At 46.7% G+C, this 25,955-nt stretch overlaps 1 protein-coding gene and 1 long non-coding RNA gene across 8 annotated transcripts; one reads left to right on the top strand and one right to left on the bottom strand.

The window, feature by feature from the left end:
* The first annotated feature begins 581 nt into the window (after positions 1 to 581).
* Positions 582 to 25,955, top strand: LOC145513701 (liver carboxylesterase-like). Of its 7 annotated transcripts, none has more exons than XM_081510698.1 (14): positions 582 to 1,967; positions 4,815 to 5,019; positions 8,174 to 8,318; positions 10,885 to 11,018; positions 12,115 to 12,268; positions 14,121 to 14,225; positions 16,044 to 16,148; positions 18,784 to 18,822; positions 20,832 to 20,972; positions 22,495 to 22,575; positions 23,277 to 23,424; positions 24,125 to 24,256; positions 25,239 to 25,311; positions 25,590 to 25,955. In XM_081510698.1, exons 1-14 carry the CDS (start codon positions 1,916 to 1,918, stop codon positions 25,771 to 25,773), a joined length of 1,698 nt encoding a protein of 565 aa, XP_081366824.1. In that variant the 5' UTR covers positions 582 to 1,915; the 3' UTR covers positions 25,774 to 25,955. The 7 variants fall into 7 exon arrangements, with proteins under 7 accessions (XP_081366824.1, XP_081366823.1, XP_081366827.1 ...); XM_081510697.1 differs by having other exon boundaries at positions 4,812 to 5,019; XM_081510701.1 differs by lacking the exon at positions 582 to 1,967 and adding an exon at positions 7,095 to 7,223 and having other exon boundaries at positions 4,681 to 5,019.
* LOC145513705 (uncharacterized) lies at positions 3,048 to 5,168 on the bottom strand. The gene is made up of 2 exons (XR_014059703.1): positions 5,042 to 5,168; positions 3,048 to 3,727 (listed from the first exon to the last, which is right to left on the bottom strand). It is a non-coding gene; the product is annotated as an uncharacterized LOC145513705 (long non-coding RNA).

Raw genomic sequence — 25,955 nt, 5'->3', positions numbered from 1 at the left:
TGAACCCACCACCACTGCACTGGAAATGTGGAGTCTAAACCACTGGACCACCAGGGAAGTTCAAAATTCACCTTTTTAAGGTTTACAGTTCAGTGTTTTTTCAGTATATTCACAGAGTTGTGCAACCATCACCACCATGTAATCCCAGAACATTTTCATCACTTCAAAGAGAAGCCTCTGCCCAGTAGCACTCACATATCATTCCCCGCCCCCCAAACTCCAGCCATGCAGCAACCTCTGAACTACTTTCTGCCTCTGTGGATTTGCTTAATCTGGACATTTCATATAAACAGAATCATACAATATCTGTCCTTTCATATCTGGCTCCTTTCATTAGCATAATATTCAATATTTTCAAGGTTCATCCCTGTTTAGCATGTACCAGTACTTCATTTTTTATGGCTCAATAATACTGCATTGTACAGACAGATGTTATTTAATTTATCCATTCATCAGTTTCTGGATATTTGGATTCTTTCTACTTTGGATCATTATGAATAATGGTCCTATTCAATTATTATAGGTATATACTTAGGAGTGGAACTGCTGGGTAATATGGTGACCTTTGTGTTTGATTTTTTTGTTAATTTTTTGGCCACACCACATGGCATACAGGATCTTAGTTTCCCAACCAGGGATCAAATCCGTTCTCCCTGCAGTGGAAGCATGGAGTCTTAACCACTGGACAGCAGGGGAGTCCTTGTGTGTGATTTTTGAGGAACTGCCAAACAGTATCCTAATGCAGTCATAAATATATTATAATTGTTTTCCCTTCACAATACGTCACGCCTGCCTTTCCCTGTTAAGAAACAGAGGTACACATCACTAGTTTGAGTGAAAGCATAACACTGCCTTAGCCGGCTACACCAGACTGTATTTAGAGAATGTCCCATTTATTGGACATATAATGATTCTATTAGACGGGCTTTGAGTATCTTCCTCTTTCCCCTAGTAGGTAAGGGCACTGTCACAGGTGTACTCAGAGCACTCTGCATCCCTCTACTTTGGTGCTGCCACACTGCATTGCAACCCACCTATTATTACCTCTCCCTGCCTCTGTCTTATCTATTACATGGTGACTCCTCCAGGAGATGGATCATGTTTTATCTTTGTATCCATAGCAGTTAGCATAGTGCCAGGCATTTGGTAAATGTTTGGAGAATGAATGAACGAAATAATGAATAAATGGAAGGAAGGATGGAAGGATAGATGGATGGATGGATGAATAATTAGAACCAAAGAAATAGAGAGATGGAGTCCCTTTCCTGTAAAGACATTCTCTTCCGAGATCCCTGCCTGGATAGGTAATGTGTTCCCTGACCCTGGAGGTGTGCAATGGGAGGCTGAGTCATTTCACAGGAATACTGTAAAATTAATTTAGGCATCAGAAGAGAGACTGAAAGAAATTTATAATGCTTCCAAAATAGTAGCATGGAACTCTGAAATTGAAGCCAAAGGAAATGAAAAGATTTGCCCTTAATTCTCTAGCTAGGCAACTGTGGGGCTAGGAGTTGCTCTGAAAGCTTTCCAGTTTTTCTGAGGAACCCAGATCAAAAACTCCCCTTGTCTGAAGGCCTCTTGTCTGCTTGCGCCTGCCCTGGGAAGATCACAGAGTACTAAGGTTAGAGTCCGGGAAAGGAGAAGCACTTATGAAACAAGTTGTTTGTAGAATCTGCAGCTACCTGCAATTGGAGAGTTAAATCTGGGTTCTTGATTTCAAAGAGGGTAAACTTGGTGTGTGTGGCTCACACACTCCAACCACCCACAAGGAAGGGAGGAGAGATTTGCTTGTTATTGAGCAGCTGGGGCGGGAGCTTGTGGAGGGAGCTGGGGGTGGGAGCTGGGGGCCAGGACTGAAACAGCCCCTGTGAGCAGCGCAGACACCTGTGGGTACAGGAGCGGCTCTCTTTCCAGGATGTGGCTCTTAGCTTTGGTCCTGACCTCCCTCACTTCCTTCACAGCTTGGGGTGAGTCCTCCTGAAATGCAGATAGCAGGAGTATCTTTGGAAATCCTTTTAGGGGACAAGGATGGGCACCGGGCAAAGCAGTGATAGGCCAGGTTCTGCAGCAGCGTGTGCTCTGTGAACTTGGACAGTCTATCCCAGCTCGTGCCCCATGGCAGGAGACACAGGGGACCGCGCACGCCCTAGACTCGGCTCGGCACGGCCACACCAAAAGAGGGCAATCAGCTCCCCTCCCACATCCCGCTGAGGACTTTGGCGAGCTCCATGTCTTTCCCTCTTGATTATTAATATGGATATGGAGTGGTTCTTTACCAGAATCCTGCAACGGATCTGTTATTGTTGTTTAGTAGCTAACTCATGTTCAACTCTTTTGCAGCCCCATGGACTGTAGCCTACCAGGCTCTCTGTCCATGAAATTTTCCAGGCAAGAATTCTGGAGTGGGTTGCCATTTCCTACTCCAGGGGATCTTCCCGACCCAGGGATCAAACCTGTGTCTATTGGCAGGTGTATTCTTTACCGCTGAGCCACTTGGGAAGCCCTGAAGGGATATTACCAGAATATTAATACCGGCTCTGGAGACAGAGCAGTGTGGGTTCCCATCCCAGCTCAGCACTTAGGGGCTGTGTGTTCTTACACATGGGATGTCCCTTTTCTGTGCTTTGGTTTTACATTTCGAAAATGGGGGTGACAATTCAATCTACCTCTGTGGGCTGTTGTGAAGTGGCAATGGGCTGTTTATCCTAAAGAGTGCCTGAAATAGAGAAAGTGAAAAAAAGAGATAAAGGAACTGTTTTCAAAGACACTGTATTACTGCTATATTAAAATGGTTAACTAACAAGGACCTACTATATACCACATGGAACTCTGCTCAGGGTTATGTGCCAGCCTGGATGGGAGGGGAGTTTGGGGGAGAATGGATACATGTATAGGTATGGCTGAGTGCCTTCGCTGTTCACCTGAAACTACCACAACATTGTTAATCAGCTATATCCAAATACAAAATTAAAAGTTTAAAGCTTAAAAAAAAGATATGTATTAATAGACTATTAGGGTATTCTAAGGCTCACAGATCAGGAGCCAACTGCCTTTGAAAAAGATGGTTTATGACACATTCTCATGGAGGAGAGAGCATGGCCCTAGCATGGTGTGCCAGGTGGTAAAGACCGGGGTGGGTCATGAGGGAAGAAAACAGATTGGAAGTAAGGGTATTTATCTTGGTTGCTGATAGGGAAGGAAGAGGTGAGACAGAATAAGCAGGTTTGGGAATGGCAAAGTAGACAATTTCAGCAGGTTAGGGGGTGCGCACAGTTTTCAGTTACTTTGTCCTAGAGTGGTTGGGGAAGGGTGATAGTGACTGAGTAGAGGGCCTGATAAAGAAGGGAATTGGGGTACAGGCTCTGGCAGGCTGGAAGGGGAAGTTCATTGCTGTCTCCAGGGATTGGCTAACTCTGGGAGGGGCAGTCCCCCCAGAATCAGCAAGGCTCTAGCTGTCAAAGCATCAGAATACAGAACACAGAGGACATGGTTAATACAAGGGTACAGCAAGGGACCTCAGAATGCATCTGTACCATTTTGTAGACGGAAAAACTGAGGCTCAGAGAGGGAATTGCACGGGCCCAAGGTCAGCTGGAAAATCAGTCTCTGAGTTCTATCTCTGTCTCCTGAGTCCAGACCACTGCTCTGGCCATCAGTGCTCTGACAGCCCAGGTTGCGCTGGGTTTTATCTTCCTCCTGGTGCTGTGACACTGTGAGAGGCCTGGAACTGAGGGGAAGAGCAGTTATGTGTTAGTCGCTCAGTCATGTCTGACTCTTTGTGACCCTGTGGACTTTAGCCCATCAGGTTCCTCAGTCTAGGCAAGAATACAGGAGTGGGCTGCCGTTTCCTTCTCCAGGGGATCTTCCCAACCTAGGGATCAAACTGAGGTTTCCTGCATTGCAGGCAGATTCTTTACCATCTGAGCCACCAGGGAAGCCCTAATTAGAAGCTGATCCCCTTACTGCTAGTTACCCACTGGCAGGGTCATACCTTTTCCACCTTTAGAAAATCCATACTAGCTGCCTCCATTTCCTCAGTTACCTCATCTGTAAAATGGACATATTGATGTCTCCCTAGCCAGGCTTTTCTAATTAGAGTGCCCACATGGCACGTAGAAAGTGCTCAATACACGATCATTAACTATAACACAAATGGTAACTGCTGCTGTCACCATCATTGCCTATACCTCACAGCCCATCACCCACTTTTTCACTCTTGCCAATTGGGCATCTGTCTACTTCATGTCTCTTGAAGGCTGTCATTGGATGTGTCTGTAGGACCAGATCTGGGTTATTCTCTGTTCTGGCCACACGCTTTGAGGGAGAGGTCCTTTTGTCTGTATCTAAAGGGGAACAATTGGGAGAGTGAGAGCTTGGAAATCATTTCCTGTTAGGATGCTTAAACAAACTGCAGCTGCTGAGGACAGACAAGAGAGGACTTGAGGGACGAGCATGAACAGGGGTTGCTAAGGCCACCTGCTTCATGAAGGTGCAGGATGTCCCCGAGTAGGGAGGACCAGGCCCGACATGGCAACTGCAGGAGACGCATTTGAGCTCAATGAGAAAAAAACCGCCTGCTCCACGGGAATGGGACAGATAGAATGTGACCCCGAGTCACCCTCCCTTTGATGACCCTGTGAGTTAGGAAAGACAGCTTCACCCTCTGTTACATAAGAAGCTGAGGCTTAGAGAGTTGAGAGGACATTCAAGATCACGTGGCAACGTAACAAAAATGGCAAAAGTAACAAAATCCACCCAGAATCCAGTTCACTGTCACCACTGATGTGCCCTCATTTCCTCTTAATGTCCAGCAGGGCTGGCGCCTTCACCACCTATCGTGGACACCGCTCAGGGCAGAGTCCTGGGGAAACATGTCAGCTTAAAAGGATTTGCACAGCCTGTGGCTGTTTTCCTGGGAGTCCCTTTTGCCAAGCCTCCTCTTGGATCCTTGAGGTTTGCTCCGCCGCAGCCTGCAGAGCCATGGATCTTCGTGAAGAATACCACCTCTTACCCTCCTATGTAGGTCAGGGGTGTGTCTTACCCTCCCATGTAGGTCAGGGGTGTGGTTTAGGCATCTTTCAGTGGGGATGTTAGTCTCAAAGGAATGCAGGAAGGAGCCAAGGCAGTCCTCTCAGTGGTTCATACTTTGCTGTGAAATCCTCAAGCTCTTGTAGATCCTCACCAACATTCCAGAACTCTCACATCATTCTAGAGCCCTTTATTCAACTAGGAGTTCACATGCTGTGACTAAAAGACTACACGTGTCACAGCCAAGAAACATGCAGCCAAATAAATATTTAATTAATTTTTTGAAAAGTGAGGATCGTAAGTAAAATTAAGACAATGAAAATCATACACTGTTCCACGACCTAGCAAGAGCTCCTGTTCATATTTTAGATTCTATTTTTCTAGTCTTTTATCTGTTCCATAATTTCGCCCTTAAAGTGGAATCACATAATTTTCTGTACCCAATTCTAATGTATTTGTGTGTTTCCCACACCAAAAAGCAATTCTTGAAGACCATATGTGTGTCCAACAATTCAACTAATTGCTGACACTGTTTTGCCAGAGATAGCGTCAGATTCCGTGAAGGGCTCAGTCCCACAAAACCTCCCTCTACTTCAGATGCCAATTCCAAGTTGTCAACTGTGCTTCTGACCAACTGGCAATAAATCAGAGGTTTCTGTGACCCCTGTTCCTGGGTTCTAGTAATTTACCAGAGCAGCTCACAGAACTCAGGAAACTAGTTTCCTCACTAGATTACCAGTTCATTCTGAAGGCTATTGAGGGATACAAACCACTAGCCAGATGAAGAGATCCATAAGGTGAGGTCCCTGACAGAGGACCCCTCACGGTGGCCTCCCTGGTTGTCCAGTGGTTAAGAATCCGCCCTTCCACTGCAACGGATTCAATCCCTGGTCAGGGAAGTAAGATCCCACATGCCACATAGTGTGAAAAATAAAAACAAGTTCTGGTTCACCAACCAGGATGTTTTCTGAACCTGTCCTTTTGAGTTTTTACTGAGGTTTCATTACACGGGTGTGAGTGTTCATTGCTCAGTTGTGTCCGACTCTTTGCAACCCCTTGGACTATAGCCCACCAGGCTCCTCTCTCCATGGAATTCTCCAGGCAAGAATACTGGAGTGGGTTGCCATTTCCCCTTCCAGGTAATCTTCCAGGTAATCTCCTGTGTCTCCTGCATTGGCAGACAGGTGTTTACCTCTGAGCCTCCTGGAAAGCCATGACATGGGCAAGGGATTGAAATCATTGGTCACTGGTGATTGATTCCCCTCCAGCCCATCTTCTCTTTCCAGAGTTCAGGGGGCTGTGACAGAAGGTTCCCTTGCTTATAATCATGAGATTATTCCTCTGACAACCGGTTCCTGCCCTTAGGTGTGGTCCAAAAGTCACTTCATTAACCCAACAGTATACACTGCTCAGGAAATTATGAACACAAGGGTTTCAAGAGCTCTTCAGCAGAAACTGGCCAAAGATCAAATACATATTTCTTACAAATACTTATTTTTCTTATATCACAGTATCATATTACATGGTACATGAAAATAATAGACGAAGTTCATGAAACTATATCATGAACACTGTTCTGTGTCATTAAATATCACAACCTGACATTTAATCACCATATTATATTGAGTATTGAATCATAATTTCTTTACTCCTTCTCTTATTTGGAGTTCTTCATTGTTGTTGATATTTTTTATGCTATAAATAGGACTCTGATGAACATCCTATAGCTAAATTTTCATGCATATTCATTTTTGGATAAGTGCCAAGATGTAACATTTTGGAGTAAGAGTATTTTAAAAATTTCCCTTCAGAAATATTCCAACTGCACTGTTTTAATTAATATATGAAAACCTCTATTAACTGAATTTTTGTCAATGCTTGGAGTTATTAAAATGGTTTTTATCTACTGAATAGACAGAATAATGTTAATGATAATAAGTGTTATCATCACCATTATATACAAAATTATTTTTCTTATTCTGTGTTTGTTTGAATACTGGTGACATTCAGTATTTTTCCTTTTTAACTCTTAATCTTCTTTTATGAATATTATGCCCCTTGCCTAGGTGATCTGGGGAAAGTCCCCACAGGATGGAAACCAAGAGGTTATCTATGAGGTTGTGATTCTGTGGCTTGACAGCTGTGTCATCCAAGCGCATCAGTGCCTCAATTACCTCATCGACATACTGAGGGAAGTCATGCCTTTTTTGTGGGGGCATTGAGATACGGAAATGTGGGTTATAATATCCTTGAAAACATAAGCACTACATAGTATGATTCTTTCTGGCTGTGTCACCCTGGGCAGGTTCTTTAACTTCTCTGTGCCTCAGTTTCTCAACTGTAAAATGAGGATAATAATAGAACCTATATCATGGGGCCAATGCAAAGATTAAATAAGTTAATATATAAGAAGTATTTAAAACAACAGTTGGCAAGTTGAGAGGACTCAATAAACATTAAAAATTACACTATCTATAGCATCTTTAAAGTCTCCTACTGGGACAACCAATAGCTCTTGCCTGTGATGGGTTGCTGACAAATATTAGCATACCCATGTTGCTACATCCTTATAGAAATCACTCCCCTCACTTACACTAGACAAATTGAGGTCTAGAGCAGGCAAGGAATTCACCCAAGGAAACCCAGCAAACCAGGCTAAGGCAGGACTAGAATATGGTTCTCCTAATGCTGCCCCACAAATATTTGACCCTGATCTGTTGTAGGCCCTAAATATCTGTAATTTTATTGATTTCTCCTGGTTTCTGGAAGTCTGCTGTGGACTAGAACATGTTTCCCTGTGGGCAGAATATGAGCACCCAACAGCTGGCATCATACAATGCTTGTGTGGACCCAGGGATGCAGGAAAGTCTTTTCTCATGCCCATCAACACACTAGGCAGCCTCCTCCCTTGGCCGAGGGCATCCAGAGGTCCCAGGAAGGGAAGAGGGACGGGTCTGACCGTACATGGTCCTGGGAGACCTTGGTGAGCCTGAGGCTCCCCATCGCAAGCCCCAAGTATGGCAAGAACAGCTCTATTTACTGGCTGGAAGCTGCCAGTCCAAGGCCTTTGATGACCACAGGAGACATCTCCTTGGTCAGCTCTGATTGAACCTCAAGAATTCTTCTCTCTCCTTGCCCCTCCCAGGTGCTCCCAAGACCCAGTAGGGGCGCAGTTGCTCTCGGATCTCTTTACCAACAGAAAAGAGAACATTAGCCTCACGTTTTCTGAAGACTGTCTTTACCTAAATATATACACCCCTGCTGACTTGACGAAGAGAAGCAGGCTGCCGGTAAGCGGTGGGAACCACTGGTCAAGGCTGGTGTAGACTGGAAGGGGATGAAGGCCATGTTAAGTGGGGGGCGTCTTGGACCAAGGGTCTTTTGGGGCCCCAGGGCTTTCTTTAGCACCACAGCCAAACCTGACATCAGGGAGCACAGGGTGCCCACACCTGTTTCCTCTCGGCCAGAGGAGGGCCCCTGGGGGAGATTGCTGCACATCTGTAATGCACATTTGAATTTTTCCAGGGTCTCTCATGCTAATAGATGGACAAGAAGGATGACTTTTAATTGCTAGATTAGGAATCTGATACCCAGAGAGGGTAAAATGTAGTTTCCATAAAGTTAGAGCTGGAAGGAATCTTGGAGATAAGCCAACAAGACAACTCTTACTTTACAGGTAGAGAAACAGGTCCAGTGAGGGGAAGGCGAGGTCACAGAGAAGGGTTGGTAGGACTGGAGCACGGGGCTCCTGGAACAGCCGGGAGCGCTCTGACACACACTAGCAGAGGAGCCTGTGTGTGGCCTTTCCCCAGCGCACAGAGACCCTCTCTGACAACTTCCTGTGACTTGGTGTCACAGGTTGGGGGGCAGAGCCTGGAGCAACAAAGATGTATTTTCCTTTGCCTTTGCCAGCTATTAAGATTTTCTTGTAGTTAATTTCACTTCCTAATTGTTTTGGCCCAAGCTGATGACCCAGTGAGTCCGCATTTCCAGAATACATGGAACCCAGAGACAGAGCCAACTTCTAGACCAAGCTGGAGGTCGGGGCAGGTCTGCTGGAAAAGGAGGGGTCAGTGGGGGTAGAGACGGGTGGGCACACCAGTCATCACCCAGGAACACCCCTGACATGGTGCCCAGAGGTGGAAGAGGGTGTCTATGAACTTGTGACTAGAAGTTCAGAGAGGTGGGGACAATTTTTCACTCATTCATTTATGCATTCATTTCTTTTCTCTATTTTGTACTCAGCGTTCCCATAGACAGAGCTAGAATTAAGGGTTAAGAGAAAGGAAAAACATAAAACCGTGACCACACAGCCCCTGCCTTTGAGAATCTGCACAGAACTGGACTGGCCTTTTCAGGAAATCACTGCTGACCAGCCCCTGGCTCAGCCTGGACTCAGAGATGAGTGCAAACTCAGTCCCTCCACCCGGAGGTAGTCAGGGATCAGAAGTGTTGGAGGAGCAGGGGCTCCGGGAACCTGAGGCTGGAGAACCTCTACTGTGGACACAGACTCTGGAACCACAGGGTCTGAGTGTAAATCCTTGTTCCACCTTTTACTGTTTCCTCAAGTTGGGGATAATCACACACAAGTGTTCAGTGACGAGTATGAAGATTTATCGCAGTGTCTGGCCCGGCACATGAGGCTAGTCTTCCTGATGCATTAGTTAGAGTTGAAGGGAAGGAATTCCTCCTGCCCCAACAGCCAACCTACTGCAGCATGGCCATTGGCTGCTGTGTGCTGGGTGGCTCAACATGTGGACTCTGGAGCCGGACTGCCTGGGTTCAACTCCTGCCTCCACCACCTATTAGCTGTGTGACCTCAGGGTGGTTAAGTGCCTCAGTTTTCTTGTCTATGAAGTGGGACAATAGTAATTCCTTTCTCTTGGATGGTTTATTTTAAATGCTTAGAATAATACTTGTCACATAATTTATATCTGAGTTCTTTGATTTTTTTTCTTAACCAAATGTTTCTATTATTTTAATCATTCTTACTCTCTTGCTATGTGAACTCCTTAAATTGAGGGCTGTGTATTATGAATTATCATGTTCCCTCTCATCCTCAGTTCTTACTCAGGTGCCCCTGGCACCTAGTAGGTTTTCAGATCATATTCATCAAATGGTTGAAGACTTGTTGGAGGAGGTGGTTTTAGGCTGGGCTTTGGAGGATGGGTAGGGGAAGCTTCCCTGGTGGCTCAGAGGTTAAAGCATCTGCCTCCATGGTGGGAGACCCAGGTTCGATCCCTGGGTCGGGAAGATCCCCTGAGGAAGGAAATGGCAAACCACTCCAGTATTCTTGCCTGGAGAATCCCATGGATGGAGTAGCCTGGTGGGCTACAGTCCACAGAGTCGCAAAGAGTCAGACACGACTGAGCGACTTCCCTTTTCCTTGGAGGAGGGGTGAGATTTGGGGAGTGGAGGAGGTAGCAGGAACTCATATTAAGAAGAAGTACCACCCATGGCATGTGCTTCTTAACACGATCATTCATTTACTTGAGAAGTTGAATTCACCACACGAAAGGTAACTAAGATGAAGCTGAAACAAGCTTCTGACCAAAGGCTTCTGCCTACTGAGTGTGCTGAGCTGTGTGAGGGGCCCAGGAGTGAGGGTGGTGGGAGTGTTGGGGAGGAGATGATGCTCGAGCCTTGGCTGTTCCCATGATGATGTTCTCAGCATGAAGAGCGCTGAGAGCAGGTGGCACTGGGGCAGAGGAGATGGGCAGGGGCAGCAGCCAGGGTGCATTCAGAGGGGTGGTGGCCTGGGCCGCAGCTGGAGAACGGGTTGGTGACCAAACCTGCCTCTGAGGTCTTCCCCAGCTCTGCTTCCTGTAACCCTCAGCTTGCATCCTCCCCATCCAGGTGATGGTGTGGATCCACGGAGGAGGTCTGATGGTGGGCGGGGCATCAACCTATGATGGGCTGGCCCTCTCTGCCCATGAAAACGTGGTGGTGGTGACCATTCAGTACCGCCTGGGCATCTGGGGATTCTTCAGGTAAGACCCTGGACTCTCCTCATGGCACATTGCCCCCAGTGTGGGGGTGCTAGGACCCCACTCTGGTCATGCAAGCCCTCAAGGGGATCCTTGCTAGGTTCCCTACTAAGACATCTGAGTCCCCTTGTAATCGGGCTCCACCTACCTTCTCATCCCCAGCCACCCTGGTCCACTTACTTCTGAGCTCTTACACATCAAATACCTAATCTACACGACAAACTATTATTCCTACAAAGCCCAACCCAGTTGTTATCTCATCTGAACTACTTATCTCTTTTTCACATGTGCTGCCTGGCATGTTGCAGTATCTTTAAGATGACAGTTACCATGCAGCACAGCACTTAGAGGCTCACCCATCTTTCCTCCTGGGGAAGGAAAGAAGGGGCAGACTCTTGTGGCAGCTCCATGAAGTCTTGTAGGTGAAGGAACAGGTGCCTGGAACTGGGAGGTTGTAAGGAGCATCTGACTCCAGGGGTACATCTACTGGGAGGAGTGTTGGGCCCTCTCACCCCAGTTCCTTCCTGGAATTTAGCACATGCATGAGGGATGGCTTGAGTCTCCTGGGTGGATTCTCCGTGGGGACAGGAACCAGGTTTCCAGCAGGCAGTTACTGAGCTTTTCCTGAATGCAATGGCGCCAGGACCTCTTACCCTGAGATGCTGAGGGGTGGGCCGGGGGAGGGGTGGTCACCTCCCCGGAAAGACCTGTGGGCTGGGGGAGGGTTGTTCCAGGGGAGTCATGTCGCAGGATATGTCCCCTTCACAGAGACTCCTCAGTTCCTCCCCCCACGGCCCATGTCTGCTCCCAGAGACAGTGTAACTGCGCGTACTCTCCCCACTTCCTCTCCCCCAGCCTCTCCTCTACCATGTGTCAGGCTTTCACCCTGACCGTAGTAAATGCTCAATCAATAGATGAAGGTGGATGTGTAGAGCCCTGTAGCAGAACAGGACAGCAGGAAAGTGAAGACCCCGTGTCAGGGCTGTGGAAGCCCAGTCGTTTCCAGAAGGCTCGCCTGGACCCCCAGCCCCATCTCTGGTCCTCAGGGCCCTGCCAGGACATCTCTGCTCCCAACCCCACCCTGTTCTCTTATTCACAGCACAGGGGACGAGCACAGCCCGGGGAACTGGGGCCACTTGGACCAGGTGGCCGCACTGCACTGGGTCCAGGAGAACATTGCCAACTTTGGAGGGGATCCAGGCTCTGTGACCATCTTTGGAGAGTCAGCAGGAGGGGAAAGTGTCTCCATTCTTGTAAGTCTCCCTGGCCCTGATGTGGCTGCTGATGGGACCCCTTGCAGACCAGCCCATCTAGTCCTGGGACCATTACTTCCAAGACCTGGATTCAAGGCTGACCCTACTCTGTGCAGCATCAGATGGTGGAGAGTTAATGGCCAGACTCCCCTTGGCCCCCAGGAAGCTCAGGGCTCAGCTTAGCCTCTGGGGCCGTAGCTGCAGCCACAGCTACAACAGACACACTCTTCCTGACCTGTGTCAGGCTGACCCTACTCTGTGCAGCATCAGATGGTGGAGAGTTAATGGCCAGACTCCCCTTGGCCCCCAGGAAGCTCAGGGCTCAGCTTAGCCTCTGGGGCCGTAGCTGCAGCCACAGCTACAACAGACACACTCTTCCTGACCTGTGTCAGTTGAGCTCTTCCTCTCCTTCTTGATCATTTTAACGTTAGGACTCACCTCACTTCTCTTGAGATTAGGGGTGGGTGTAAGTGATTAATCAGAGGAGCCAACCCTGAGGTTGGTCTGAGTGTCCTTGTCTGACTTGCAGCCAGGCCTACGGTTCAGGAGGACATGAGCACTAAGAACAGGTTGGGGCCCCTCTGAGGGGTCTGGTGTCTTGTCCACGCCCAGGAGGGAGGGCAGCTGTCTCTGGGGCTGAGGGATAGAGCTGGGCTGGGGAGAAGGAGAAGAGGAGGGACGGGGGACAAGGGACTCAGACAGGACCTGGGAGTGTGGTGTGGGGAGCGGGAATGAGGGAGACCCCAAGGGAAGCAAAGCTGGAAAGCCAGATTAGAAGGTGCTGGGAGCTGTGACAAACACTCCAACTCCCTCACATTTGAGCGGAGGGTTAGTGCTATTACTGTTTTTTCTTTTTCTTGGCCACTTGGCTTGTGGGATTTTAGTTCCCTTACCAGGGATCCACTGGTTCCCCAACTTGGTTCCCCAACCGAGCCCCTGCATTAGGAGTTTGAAGTCTGAACCACTGAACCACCAAGGAAGTCCCTAATACTGCTTTTTTAAAATCTATGTTGGTTTCACAACTGAACACTCAGAGGAAAATGCTTTTATTTTTCATAAAGTGGAGAGATAAAAGTACAGATAACCTCAAAGAAGAAAAAAATTCATTCACAATCCCATTGTCTATGGAGACTCACTGTGAACATTTTGATCTGTATTTTTCTTATTCTTTCCCATGATTCTATCTATGTATTAATCTAGGTGGAATTTCTTAAATACAAATTTTCCTTAGCATTATTAAACAACATAAATGTTTATCTAACAATCTAACACACCTTTTCATATTTTTGTGTGTATAGTCAAGTACTTCCATTGTAAGAACGAAAAATAGCTTATTTACCCAATCTCACAATATTGAAACCTTGGGTTATTCCCAGTGTTTACTATTATAAACAGCATGAGCGTTATTAAAAGTTGTTGTGTATCTCCATGCTCACTTTCCTTAGGATAAATTATGAGTAACGGAAACAGGAAATCAGAACTGTGCCTCTATTTTATTTATTTATTTTATATTTCCCCAGCCAGGTTTAAAATTTTTATTTACTTTTATTTTTTTAATTAATTCCTACTTGAGTATAGTTGCCATAAGAACTGTGCCTCTGAAGTGTCGCTAGGAGTTGCTGAGCTGCCTTTCAGATACTGTTGATTGTTATAGTCAGTGGGCGCCACACACCGCCTGTTCTGTCCCTCACTCTGCTCCTGCCTCCGTCCAGCTGAGGTTCTCTCACAGATGCTGGGCCCATGGCCTCCACGGGAGCAGTCCAGGACAGGGTTGTGGATGGGTGTGGCTCTTGAAGAACAAACCCCTTCCTCCCGTGAGCATAAACTCCCTCTCTCAACACGGTCCTCCCAGGTGTTATCTCCCCTGGCCAAGAATCTCTTCCACCGGGCCATCTCTGAGAGTGGCGTGGCCCTCACTTCTGCCCTGGTCAAGAAGGACATGAAGGCTGCAGCTGAGGTAGGTCTCACACTGGACTGTCCCCACACCTTTTGCTCTGCTCTCCTGAAGTTGTCAGGGCCCTTTCTTAAAGTGCAGTCTGGCTGACATCCTCAGAAAATCATAGAAGTGAGATGGCTAAACAGGAAGGGCGAGGACACACCTCACCCCACCTCCCAGTTCTACCACTGAGCAAACTGGGAAGAGAGCTGACGTACAAGAGCCTCGCCAAGGTCAGTGAGTGATGAGGGCAGAGCTGGACTCAGGCTCATGCCTCTGGACTGCCAGCCCCATGCACCTTCCACTAAACATGTTTCCCAAAGTGTGGCAAGCGGGATGAGGGGCTGCGCAGTGGGCAACGGCCTGTCATCTGTGTTGCCTCTCTCAGGGTCTGAGATCTGCCTAACTCATTGCCTCCACATGACTCTGGAGTGGCTTCTTCCTGGGGGTTTGTGACTGTGGTAGTTTGCTGGAGGATTCATTCACTCAACAAGTAATCTTGATATAATCTGACATCTAGCAACCTCATGAAGCTTCTATTATAATTTAGGAGGCAGATTAATAATTATATAATTGCACAACTTAGAAAATGTCAGCTGTGACTGGAGCAATAGAGGTACCTGATGTCAACAGAATCCAAAAGCAACACATAGTCCAGTTTGCAGGGGGAGGTTATCATGAAAGGCTTCTTGAATATAAAATGATCACGAGATGAGATGAGAAGGATTAGCAGTAAGTTATTTGATAAGAAAAGAATATCCAGGAAGAGGGAACAGTCTGTGCAAACGTCCTGTGGCAGGAGCAGGTATCTCAAGAGAGAAAGTGAGGAAGGTTGATGTGGCCAGGTCAGAAAGTGCAGACAGGACCTGGAGAGAGCTGAAGATGGGGCCATTGGCAGGGTCATGCTACGTAGGACCGAGTGAGGGCTTTGTCTTTATTTGGAGACTGTTAGAAAGACAAGAAAGAATGAGCAACACAGAGTCCCTGCTGAGGAGTGTGCCTTAGTGTGAGTGATGTGGAACGTTTGGTCCGGCTGTGAGAGCTGGTTTGGTGGAGGGATGGGGGCAGCAGCCAGACTTAAAGGGATGACTGTTAAGTAGGAGAGGAGGAGATAAGAGTCCAAGAATGTTTAGAATTTTTGAGAACTTTTTTCAGAATTGTTTGGCTAGTAACAGCAGAAGCCCATTAATCAGGCTAACGTTAAGAAGGGGAAGTTTATTCAAAGGAAATGGATGTGGCAGAGATGGACCTGGATTTTATTATCGAACAGGACCAGAAATTGCAGAATGAAGAATCTTAAGTCCCTTATTTTGCGCTCTCGCTCTTCCTCTCTCCTCTACTCCTTCCTGTGCCTTTTTATTTTTCCACCAAATACATACTGAGCATTGATGTATGTCAGACACTGGACCAGGCTCTGGGCAGCCCGTGCACACTCTCCAGGGTCCCGTCATCATGGCGCCTGACTTCTCTTCTTCTGCATCTTCCCCTCTGGCTGCACTTTGCAACTGACTGGCCTGAGGCCAAATGGCTGTTAATAGGATGAGCCAAGATTTGAAATTAGAAACTGGGATTCTGGATTCCAGGCTCTTAAGCACCCGCTCCGTGCTGCCTCTCTTTAGATGTTCAGCTTTGAGATCATTCTGTCCAATTTAACAGAGATAAAGCAGCAGGAGCTGAGGAGTATAACTGGCATGCCTGGGGCCCAGGACCTACTGGTCTGGGGTGTTTACTGCTGCCACGGACTGCCTATAGAAAGGGAGGTTGGGACAGAACACTTTGATATTGATGGAGGGAAGAGGCATGGCTCTTGAATTCTGCTGTCACCTGTGATCTCGACAGAAAATTGCTGTCATTGCTGGGTGCAAAACCATCACCTCGGCTGTCCTTGTTCACTGCTTGCGCCAGAAGACAGAGGATGAGCTCTTGGAGGTAACGCAAAAGATGGTAAGTGCATCCACTCTCTTGGAAAAACAAGCCCCCCACCCTGGAAACATGGCCCCAGGCTTCATTATTTCAGCTTCAGTCCTCTTGCCCTGGAAAAACTACCTGGGACAGTTTCTCACCTCCCAAGAGCGGTGTCAGCCTCTAGATCTGCATGGGAAATTTCTTTCTTTCCTTCCTTATTACAGACTATCTCAGATGTTAGCAAAGACAAAAAATAATGCAATAAACAACTGTGTAATGACTCCTCATATCTATTAACACTTACTTTTTCCAATCTTGTTTTCTAATATTTTTTAAAATTTTATTTATTTATGGCTGTGGTGGGTCTCCTTTGCTATGTGCGGGCTTTCTCTAGTTTTGGTGAGTGGGGGCTACTCTCTGGCTGGTGGTGCTCAGGCTTCTCATCGCTGTGCCTTGTCTTGCTGTAGAACATGCGCTCGACGTATGGGGGCTTCAGTTTCTGATATGTTTTTAAGAAATTAAACGTTACATATTCTCAGAGATAATTACCACCCTGAATTTGGGGGATGGGATTATTTCAAACAAAGATTTTCAGAAATATTGTCACAATTTGTTTTGGTGAATTTAGAAGCCACCTCAATTATAACCCAGTGGTGGTCCAGTTTTCTAGATTTTCCGTGTGTTTGCCTCAATTGTGATTCTAACATAACTGTGTGTCTACCCATTCATCCATCCAACCTTCCATCCATTCATTCATCATTTTATCTGTCCAACCACCAGTGAATCCAGCCTAAAATAATAGGCTTTCATCAACCTTTTCATCAACCTAAAATAATATCAATTCATCTATAGCATTCATTCATCTGTTACCAATCATCCATATATATGTATTTCATCACCTATCTGTCTAAAATCAATGATGAATCCATCACCTAGTCTGCTGGCTATCATCCATCTATCCACTTGTCCACCCAATTCACCCATACTCTTTGGATTGACTAATTTCATCCATCCATCCATCCATCCATCCATCCATCCATCTCTGCTAAGTGTATGCAGGGAGATAACAGAATAGGTGATGCAGACATAATTAGATATAATCTCTATTCACAAGGAACTATTCAAGGAGATATACACACATTGACTTAGTGGATGAGGTATGGTGGGAGTACAGAGAGGGGAAGCATTCATTATAATAAGCAAGGCTACTTCACAGAGAAGGTGACATTTCAGGATTGATGGATGGCTACGGTGGTGGGTCATCACAGGAAGTTATAGCAAGATGGATACCCAGAGAACACCACATTTAGAGCCAATGGGAACTGTTGGAGTAGCCTGAGCACCTGGACTCTCTGTCTGGACCCTGGAGTCCTGAGGCTACTCCTGGACTCCCCGGGGCCAGCCTCCAGCACTGGACTCTGCTCTACTTCCATGGGTTAAGTCAAACATAGCCTTGGATCCTGGTTTCTCAGGCTCAAATAAGGTAACCACTGTGCTCAAAGATAAAAACACAACTGTTTTCTGGTTGTGTACATTTATTTCAGAGGTAAATATCTTTCATCAATTCTTTATGTGGCACAAGAAATTCAGCTTATAAGGGGAGATTGGGTGACTTTGGGAAAACCCAGAGAACGTAAGAGTCCATGTTATTCTTCTGAGATCTTCTGAGATCATGTGGAAGTGTTTCCAGGATTATCCTCTCTCCCCAGTACACACACACACACACACACACACACACACACATGCATGCATGCGCACGCATATGCACACACACACACACACTCATACCTGGATTGTGGGCCTACAGCACATAATGGAGGGATCCTTGCTAGGATTTCCTGCATAGTGGTCAGGCCTGTTAGCTACAGTGTCATAACAGAACTAGTACAGTCTTGGTAAGCTCACAACAAAGAGAAGTGTGGGGTGGGCTGAAATTCAGTGAGCTTGTATGAGTCAGGATTTTCTAAAGCAAGATAAGAAAATTCATCTCAAAGTGCCTTGAGAAGAGAAAGGAATATGTTGTGACAGAATCTTCAGGTAACTCACTGACAGATCCAAGAGTGGATGGCTTCAGGCATGGCTGGATCCAGATGCACATATGATATTATTAAGAAACTGTCTCTATCCCTCAGCTTTTAACTTTCTGTATTGGTTTCACTCTCAGACTGATTTGTCCCCTGGGGAGGTTAAAGACAGCAACAGTACTCTAGTCTTACATACAATCTGCTTAGAAACCCCATTTCCCAACAATTGCAGCAAAAATTTGGGTAAACTCTATTGAACTGACATGGGCATATGTCCACCCCTGAAACAGTCCCTGTATTCAGGGATTCGGTGCACCAGAGGTCACATACCGATGCCGGCAATCGTGGAGTGAGAGTGGGAAAGAGGGGGTCCCCAAAAGTAAAACTGGGGTGTTGTTGCCTGGAGAAACAAGAAGGGGGAATGGGTGGAGGGCAGGGCAGGCACTGACAACAGTCCTCTGCAGAGCCCCCTCCCCATCCCACACCCGCAGCCTGTGCTGGTGCCCGGGGGAGGGGTCCTGCCCGCTTCCTTTCAGCCCAGCCGGGGAGGCGCCAGGAGGGAGAACTTGATATCTTTGGGCACAGCTCACAGAGGTCAGCTTTTCTCCCAGGAAGCCTCCTCACCACAACGTCTATCTTTGTCTTCACAGAAATTTTTCGCTCTTGATTTACATGGAGACCCCACAGAGGTAAGGACCTTTGGTTTCTTAAATATACGTTTTAAGTCTTGACACCTTTGCTCAGTCGCTAAGTCGAGTCCCATCCTTTACGACCCCATGGACTGTAGCCCGTCAGGCTCCTCAGTTCATGGGATTTCCCAGGCAAGAATACCGGAGTGGGTTGCCATTTCCTTCTCCACTTGACACCTTTAAGCTCTAGTTAATGAAAAGGAAAGGATGAAATAATTCTTCTTTGTAGAATCATGGTATCTCCTTGTGTTTATATTTCTGAGGCCCAGAGAGAAGCAGTGACCCTGCCTGTGTCACACAGCCGGGAAGACCAGATATAGGACTGGAACCAGTTTCCCGGACTCCTAGTCCAGTGCCCCCAGTTTTGAACTCTGTGTCCCTGTCCCCAGCCAGCCCCTGGTCTTGTTTACACTCCTAAAAATGCCCTGTTGGGAGAAGGTGAACGAGAAACCTCCACTGCGGGGAGTGGAGATGACTGGGTAAGGGGCTCTTCAGAAGCCTTCACGAGGAGCCCGGATCATCTCCTGGGGGGCTGCAGGGTTGACTGGCTGTGCAAGTCACACTATTTGCAGGGATGTGGGGAAAGGAGCCATGAATCTCAGTCCTCAGGACACCACCCCCCTCCCAGCCATGCAGGAAACTCCAACAGCAGCCTCCCCAGGCCGAGAAAACATTGAGCCCTTGTTGGTTGGTGTTTTATTATCAATAAATATTACATATAACTAATTGTCTGTAAGAAATGTATATTACATAAGGTGTCTTTAAACAGGAGCATACACAACACAAGGTTGAGAAAATGTGACCAGAGGCTCAGGAACCTGGCCCCATATTTCCCCTGTTGAAGTGCCAGAGCATTCCCTAAGTCAGAGTCATGGTGACTTTACAGAACTTAAGTGCTATGAATAATGAGAATGTTACTGAACCAATCAGGGGTCTTGCTGCTTACTGGTTATGAGATCAAATACATAATCACAAATCATAAAAAAGAAAGGTGACTTTAATCAGAACGCAGCGATGTGGGGAGATGGTGAAGTCAGCATCCCCCTAAAACCACCTCCCAAGTTTCTGTTTGGCCATGAATCTTTTTGTTGTTGTTGTGGCATGCAGGCTTCTCTCTAGCTGTGGCACGTGGGCTCAGTGATTGCAATGCGTGGGCTTAGCTATCTGAAGGCATGTGATATCTTAGTTCCCCAACCAGGGATCAAACCCGAGACCTCTGCACTGCAAGGCTGATTCTTAACCATTGGACCACCAGGCAAGTCCCCGGTCATGAAACTTTTCAAAGAGCAACAGAGAAGTAATCTCAGTTCGCCACTGAGATAGGAAGTCAGAGTGGTTGCCATTCCCCTCTGTCCGCAGGCTCATATGCAAGTTGTTGATTCCTCATGATCTTCTAGATATCATCTTGTTCACACAGTTTATTTCAGAGATTACTAAAGGGGAAGCTAGGGAGGAGACTTGGTCATCTGTTAATTACTTATTCTTCATTTCTACTTCTTTGATCTATGGGAAGAACCAAAACGTTAGGCAAGGTATTGTGTGATTAAAAGATCTGAAAAGTGTGCTTGGGCTGGAGATGAATAGAGCATGGCAGAGGGGCCTGGTTTAAAAGTTGGTTATCATATAGCTTTGCTAAAGTAACCAAAAAAAGGGGACTTCCTGCTGAGGGTGGTTTCCTGAAAAGAGATGCTTGCAAGGACTGTAGATGGAGAAATGCACATAGATATATTACTATGTACACTTCAAAATAAATGCACAGTATATTATATATTTTCATACCAATTTGAGTGAAGATCTGTCCCCATCACCTGACCACTGCTGTCCCCTGGTCAGAGTTCTGCCCTCTTGGATCTGCAGACTTAGCCCCCTCTGTTAGGACCCCGGTGTGTGGCCACCACCCACGGACACCCAGGTGTGTGATACTGTCCTCGAGTTCCAGCAGGTGGAGCGGGGGATGCAGGTGTGACTTGGAAGGGGAAGCACAGACACTCCCTTGCTCTCTTCCCTAGAGCCATCCTTTCCTGCCCACCATGGTTGATGGAATGCTGCTGCCAAAGATGCCTGAAGAGATGCTGGCTGAAAAGAATTTCAACAATGTTCCCTACATGGTGGGAATCAACAAGCAAGAGTTTGGCTGGGTTATTCCACTGGTGAGAAAGCGCAGGCCTTGTAGACTTGTCTCCCATCACATCACCCTCCCATCTCTGGTCACAGACCTCTCTCTAGGACCAGGGAAGCTGTCCCCTTCATACAAGTTGACATTTCCATGGAAACCATCTCTGGTGGTCCACACTATCATCTGGGTGGTGCAGTTCTGGGGACTCATGTCTGCACACACTCTCTGATTGTCCTCCCATCCATGAATCCTGAAATGTCGGTGCCAGGAGGGCTGGTAGAGATCATCATTGAGCAGATGAAAAACCCAAGGCCTGGAAAGGGGAAGGGGCTCAGGAGTTAAGGAGAGTGGGGCCTGGAACCTGCAGCCTCTCGCCTCAGGCTTGCTGCTTTCATTCTTTCTCCATAAATTACCCCCACCTCACCCATGCTCTCACTCATTCACTGGAAAGATTCAGAGGAGCCTGCTTCCTCCTGAGTTAAAATTGACTCCTGAAAGTTAGGAAGGGCTTTCCCTTCCGACAGAGATAAACAAAGCCAGACACTAGGTGAGGTGGTAACAGGTTTGATTCAGTTACATCCATGCTAGAGGGAAATGATCCATCGTGAACTGAACCCAGCCCCTGAAATGAAAGCCTGGAGCCTCTTTAAGGCATGGGTGAGGCAGGGTGGATTGTCCATGTGACTTGGCTCCCTGGATTTGTTAGCTGGCATTTATGTGGAGAAGAAACAACTCCTGCCTTTATGACAGGGTAAGGAGAAGCAAGACCCTCACTGAAGTTAGGCTTTATCATCTCACAGGGACTGGAGGACAGAGCAAGAACTATCCCCTGAATGTTTGTTTTTCATAGAGATGGCTCTCAGGTCCTTGAGGAAACAGTTTTGGGTGGAAGATTTACATCTAAAGGGGCAAAGAAAAGATTTAGTAGGGGTTCGTGGACCTACCTGCCTATCACCAGGTTTGGGCTGGAACAAATGGTCAAATCTCCTGGCAGCCCGGAGCTCTTTAAGGGGGCCTGCAGTCATCCTAGGGACATGGCCTTAAGCTATTCTGGAGTTTGGTCAAGTCTCTTAGGACAGAGTTTTGATGGAGTTGTTATGTGCAGAGTTCTGTGGTTCTTCAGCACGACTTCAGAGGTTTTACCGAAGGACCAAAGTCATAATGGCAGGATATGGGGCTTTCTCAGTTATCTGACACAGTGGTCTATGTCCTCTGCCCCAGAGCCTTCCACGTCAACACTAGGCTGGCCAAAACCTTCCCTCTCTGTCTTGATGATTATTGTGGGGACTCTAGCCTAATTATTGTACACACACACACACACACACACACACACACAAAGACTGGGGCACCTTCCCTTAACAGTTACTTTATCCTCCTTGCACTCCTTGATCTCTAGATATAAAAGTACATTTGATTCATTGGTTTTGCCCAACTCATCAAAGACCCATGCCCATCAAGACATGACAAAGTGACCTTATGTCTGCATTGGTATGGTCTCTTGGGTTTTTCCTGCCATTGCTTAATGATTCACAGTTGTTTAATCTTTTTTTTAACAGTTCATGGGCTACCCTCTGTCTGAAGACAAGCTGTACCAGAAGACGGCCACATCACTCCTGTGGCAGTCCTACCCTCTCCTTGTAAGACTCTAGGAATCACAGGAACTGGTTGAGCCCCAAAGAGGGCCAGAAGCTTGTCCCCAATTGCAGAGCAATTAATGGCAGAATGAAGACTGGGGCTGGGGGATTCTGATCCACTTTTTCTACTTTTCTTATCGTTACTCAAGTTGAGGGGTGGGGGAAGGTTTCAAGTGGGCTTAAAAGGCTCACCATTAACCGAAGAAGAGATGCTGTGTCACTCACCAAGGGTAGTGAGGTCAAAAATTGAGAAGTAGCAAAGTTAAAACCACCAAGTGGATGAATAATATTTAGGAAGAATTTGTTGTACATAAACACCACTTCGCTCTCTGGGAGCTTCCAACTTCAAAGACTGATAGGTTTGAGGACATGAAGTTACAACATGGCTTCTAAAGTGAAAATGAGGAAGTTGTTCACCTTTTCAGTGATTGCTTATTACAATAGAGTTTTTCAGGTGTCAAGGGAATGGTGAAAAGTGATTATCTCATACCATTTTAGGGAGATGACTTAAGTTTATTTTGTGATTGTCAGAGGGCTTTACAGAAGAATAACCTAAATTAGGTTTTGCTTATGTGCATGAAATAAGTGAGAGTTAGTTTTGCTCCCATGGCTTAAATGGTTTTGTCTGCACAGATAATTCATAAGTCTGGTCTCTGTCTTGTATTTAATTTTAACAGTGGTCACTTTCACTTGATCTATTTCAGAGCATTCCTGAGGAACTGGCTCCAGTGGCCATTGACAAGTATTTAGGAGAGACAGACGACCCTGTCAAAAAGAAAGACCTGTTCCTGGACTTGATAGCAGATGTGATATTTGGTGTCCCATCTGTGAATGTGGCCCGTCGCTACAGAGGTGAGTCCTGACATTGGGCAGGAGAGGGTCACCACCATTCCACCTTCACTGATTCCTGCCCAGCCCTCAGCACAAACACACGCGTGGAAACTGTTGAGAGTTGTACATCCGATACTAACTGCATTTGGCCTGAAATGCTCAAAAATAGGCAGAATTGAAAGCACCTGTTGTGCTGCAAGTATTCTCCACAGGAATGAAAAGCAGGCTGCTATCAATGAAATGTAGTGGTATTTCTGTGGACATAAACTTTATGTATCTAGATGTTATGGTATGAGAATGCATCAGGGCAAAGAGGTTTATATGAATTGACCCGATGCCTCTATAAGGATAGTTATTTTTAATCAGTTTCTCCAGAGTTTAAACATTCATTTATTTATTCATTCATTTACTCAGTTATTGAATAAATACTGGTTCAAATGTAGTTCCACCTCTACCACCAGTGCACCCTTAAGCAAGTCATAGAATTTTTTCCAAGCTCTTTATTCTCTACTGTGCTAATAACCAGGGACTTGCTGCAGAAACGCACAAGGTTGGCACACAGTTGGTTCTCACAGTGGGCAGCTCTTATTAATACTCTTGTTGTTCACTCAGGACCAGGCGTGCCCCCGATTTCCTGATTGCTCATGGCCCCCTGGAGCCCTTGATATTATCCAGTTGTGTGTCTGTTGAAATGAACCATGTGTGAATCCATGTTTTCCAGATGCTGGAGCCCCCACCTACATGTATGAGTTTCAGTATCGCCCAAGCTTCTCATCAGAGCTGAAACCCAAGACGGTGATAGGGGACCATGGGGATGAGCTCTTCTCTGTCTTCGGGGCTCCATTTCTAAAAGGTGATGGCCTTTTGGTGACTATAAACTTGGAGTTAGGAGATCCTGGTCCGAGTTTTGATTTGGTGACCTTGGGCAAGTTCCTCCTTCCCCGCAGTTCTTAGTTTCCTGAATTCACCATAACAAGGCGGAAGGACAGAGGGTCCCAACCATTTTTTGTTGTTGTTGTTCTAACATACATGATGTAGAATGCATATCCTTGTGCCCTCACCCATGGTCACTCTAGAATCCAGACCTGGGCATCAGCAAGACGGGAGTATGTCACCCACAGGGCCCTGATCAGGGCTAGAAGGCCACTATTCACGCCACACTCACAAGAGCATATCAGAATGCGAGTGAGAGAGTAAGGTTATAATTGCTGTTAACCTTGAACCAGGACTAATGTGTGTGTGGCTGTATATACAACCATCCATCTAAAGCACATATCTTTTTTAATTAAATATCTTAAAGATTATAATATTTTAAAGAATAACTCTCACAAACGTCTTTATGGTCTTCACCATCAACAGTTAACAGACAGCTTGTGTGTGACACACCCCAGGGCTGTGCCTCTGGACACTTTCTGATGGATGACTATTTGGGGATCTTGCAGCTTGGTTATTTACCAGATTCTGTGAAAACATATGTGGGTGAAGGACACTGAGAAAAGACCCAAAGGAGAGCATCCTGGGAGGTGGGGTTAGTCTAGCAGAAACCCTGGGGTGTGTCCCTGAAACACTGAAGGGGGAAGGGCAGTCGGGTGGCCAAGAAGACAAGGCAATCAGCTTATGGATTGACTGCAGGCCTTCACCGAGCCCAACCTCAGTTGGTAACTGTCAAGCTTAAAGTACACTTGAATTACCCAAGATCTTCTTAAAATGCAGGTTTAGACTCAGTAGGTCTGGAGTAAGGGCTCCATTTCTGAATCTTATTAACAATTTCTCAAGTGCTTCTCTTGCCCATGAACCACACTTTGAGCAGCAGTGGCTTTGTCTCCTCCCAACAGATGGTGCCTCAAAAGAGGAGATCAATCTCAGCAAGATGGTGATGAAATACTGGGCCAACTTTGCTCGGAATGGGTGAGCTGCTAGCAGAGAAGGAGCAGGGTTGGGAAGGGACAGGGTGTGTCTTTTGGGTGGGGGGAGCTTCCAATGTGTGATAGTCAAATGCCCCGCCCTGTGACCTCTGACATGAGAGCTCCCTGTGATGGACTGGCTGCCCAGGACATGGTCAGCCTCCTGTCTCTGGAGGCATATGAGCCTTTGACAGAAATGAAGCCAGGGGGTCCCTGACAATCTGAGAGGGTTGTTGGGACCAAACCGTTGCTTTGGTGAATTTCCATTTGATTCTGTTTCAGGAACCCCAATGGGGAGGGGCTTCCCCATTGGCCAGCGTATGACCACAAAGAAGGGTACCTTCAAATTGGTGTCAACACTCGGGCAGCCGAGAAGCTGAAAGACAAGGAAGTGGCTTTCTGGGATGAGCTTCTGTCCAGGGAGGCAGCAAAGAAGGCACCACAGTTAAAACATGTTGAGCTGTGAACGGGAGACTCAACTGGGCCTGGGGTCTGGGGACAGGGGTTTCTCTAGAAGTGTTTATGGGCCAAAGAGGCGTCTTATTGTGGAGACTGAGGAATTATCAGATGGGAGTGGCAGAGGTCAGGGAGGGAGAGTTTCTGTTTCTGTGGCCTCAATTTGGAAATAAATGTTCTTTTGGAGACCAA

Source organism: Giraffa tippelskirchi, chromosome 7 (genome assembly GCF_054371585.1).
Source record: "Giraffa tippelskirchi isolate mGirTip1 chromosome 7, T2T-mGirTip1v1.2.pri, whole genome shotgun sequence".
Lineage (NCBI taxonomy): Eukaryota > Metazoa > Chordata > Mammalia > Artiodactyla > Giraffidae > Giraffa > Giraffa tippelskirchi.
The sequence above is the reverse complement of the archived record's forward strand: the minus strand, read 5'-3'. Positions and strand labels throughout refer to the sequence as shown.

Excerpts from the sequence above, each read along its gene's own strand:
- LOC145513701 (XM_081510697.1), top strand. The coding sequence starts at position 1,916 with ATGTGGCTCTTAGCTTTGGTCCTGACCTCCCTCACTTCCTTCACAGCT. Across the intron at positions 12,269-14,120 it reads GGGAAAGTGTCTCCATTCTT|GTGTTATCTCCCCTGGCCAA; the intron begins GTAAGTCTCCCT and ends CGGTCCTCCCAG. Across the intron at positions 16,149-18,783 it reads TGGAGGTAACGCAAAAGATG|AAATTTTTCGCTCTTGATTT; the intron begins GTAAGTGCATCC and ends TTGTCTTCACAG.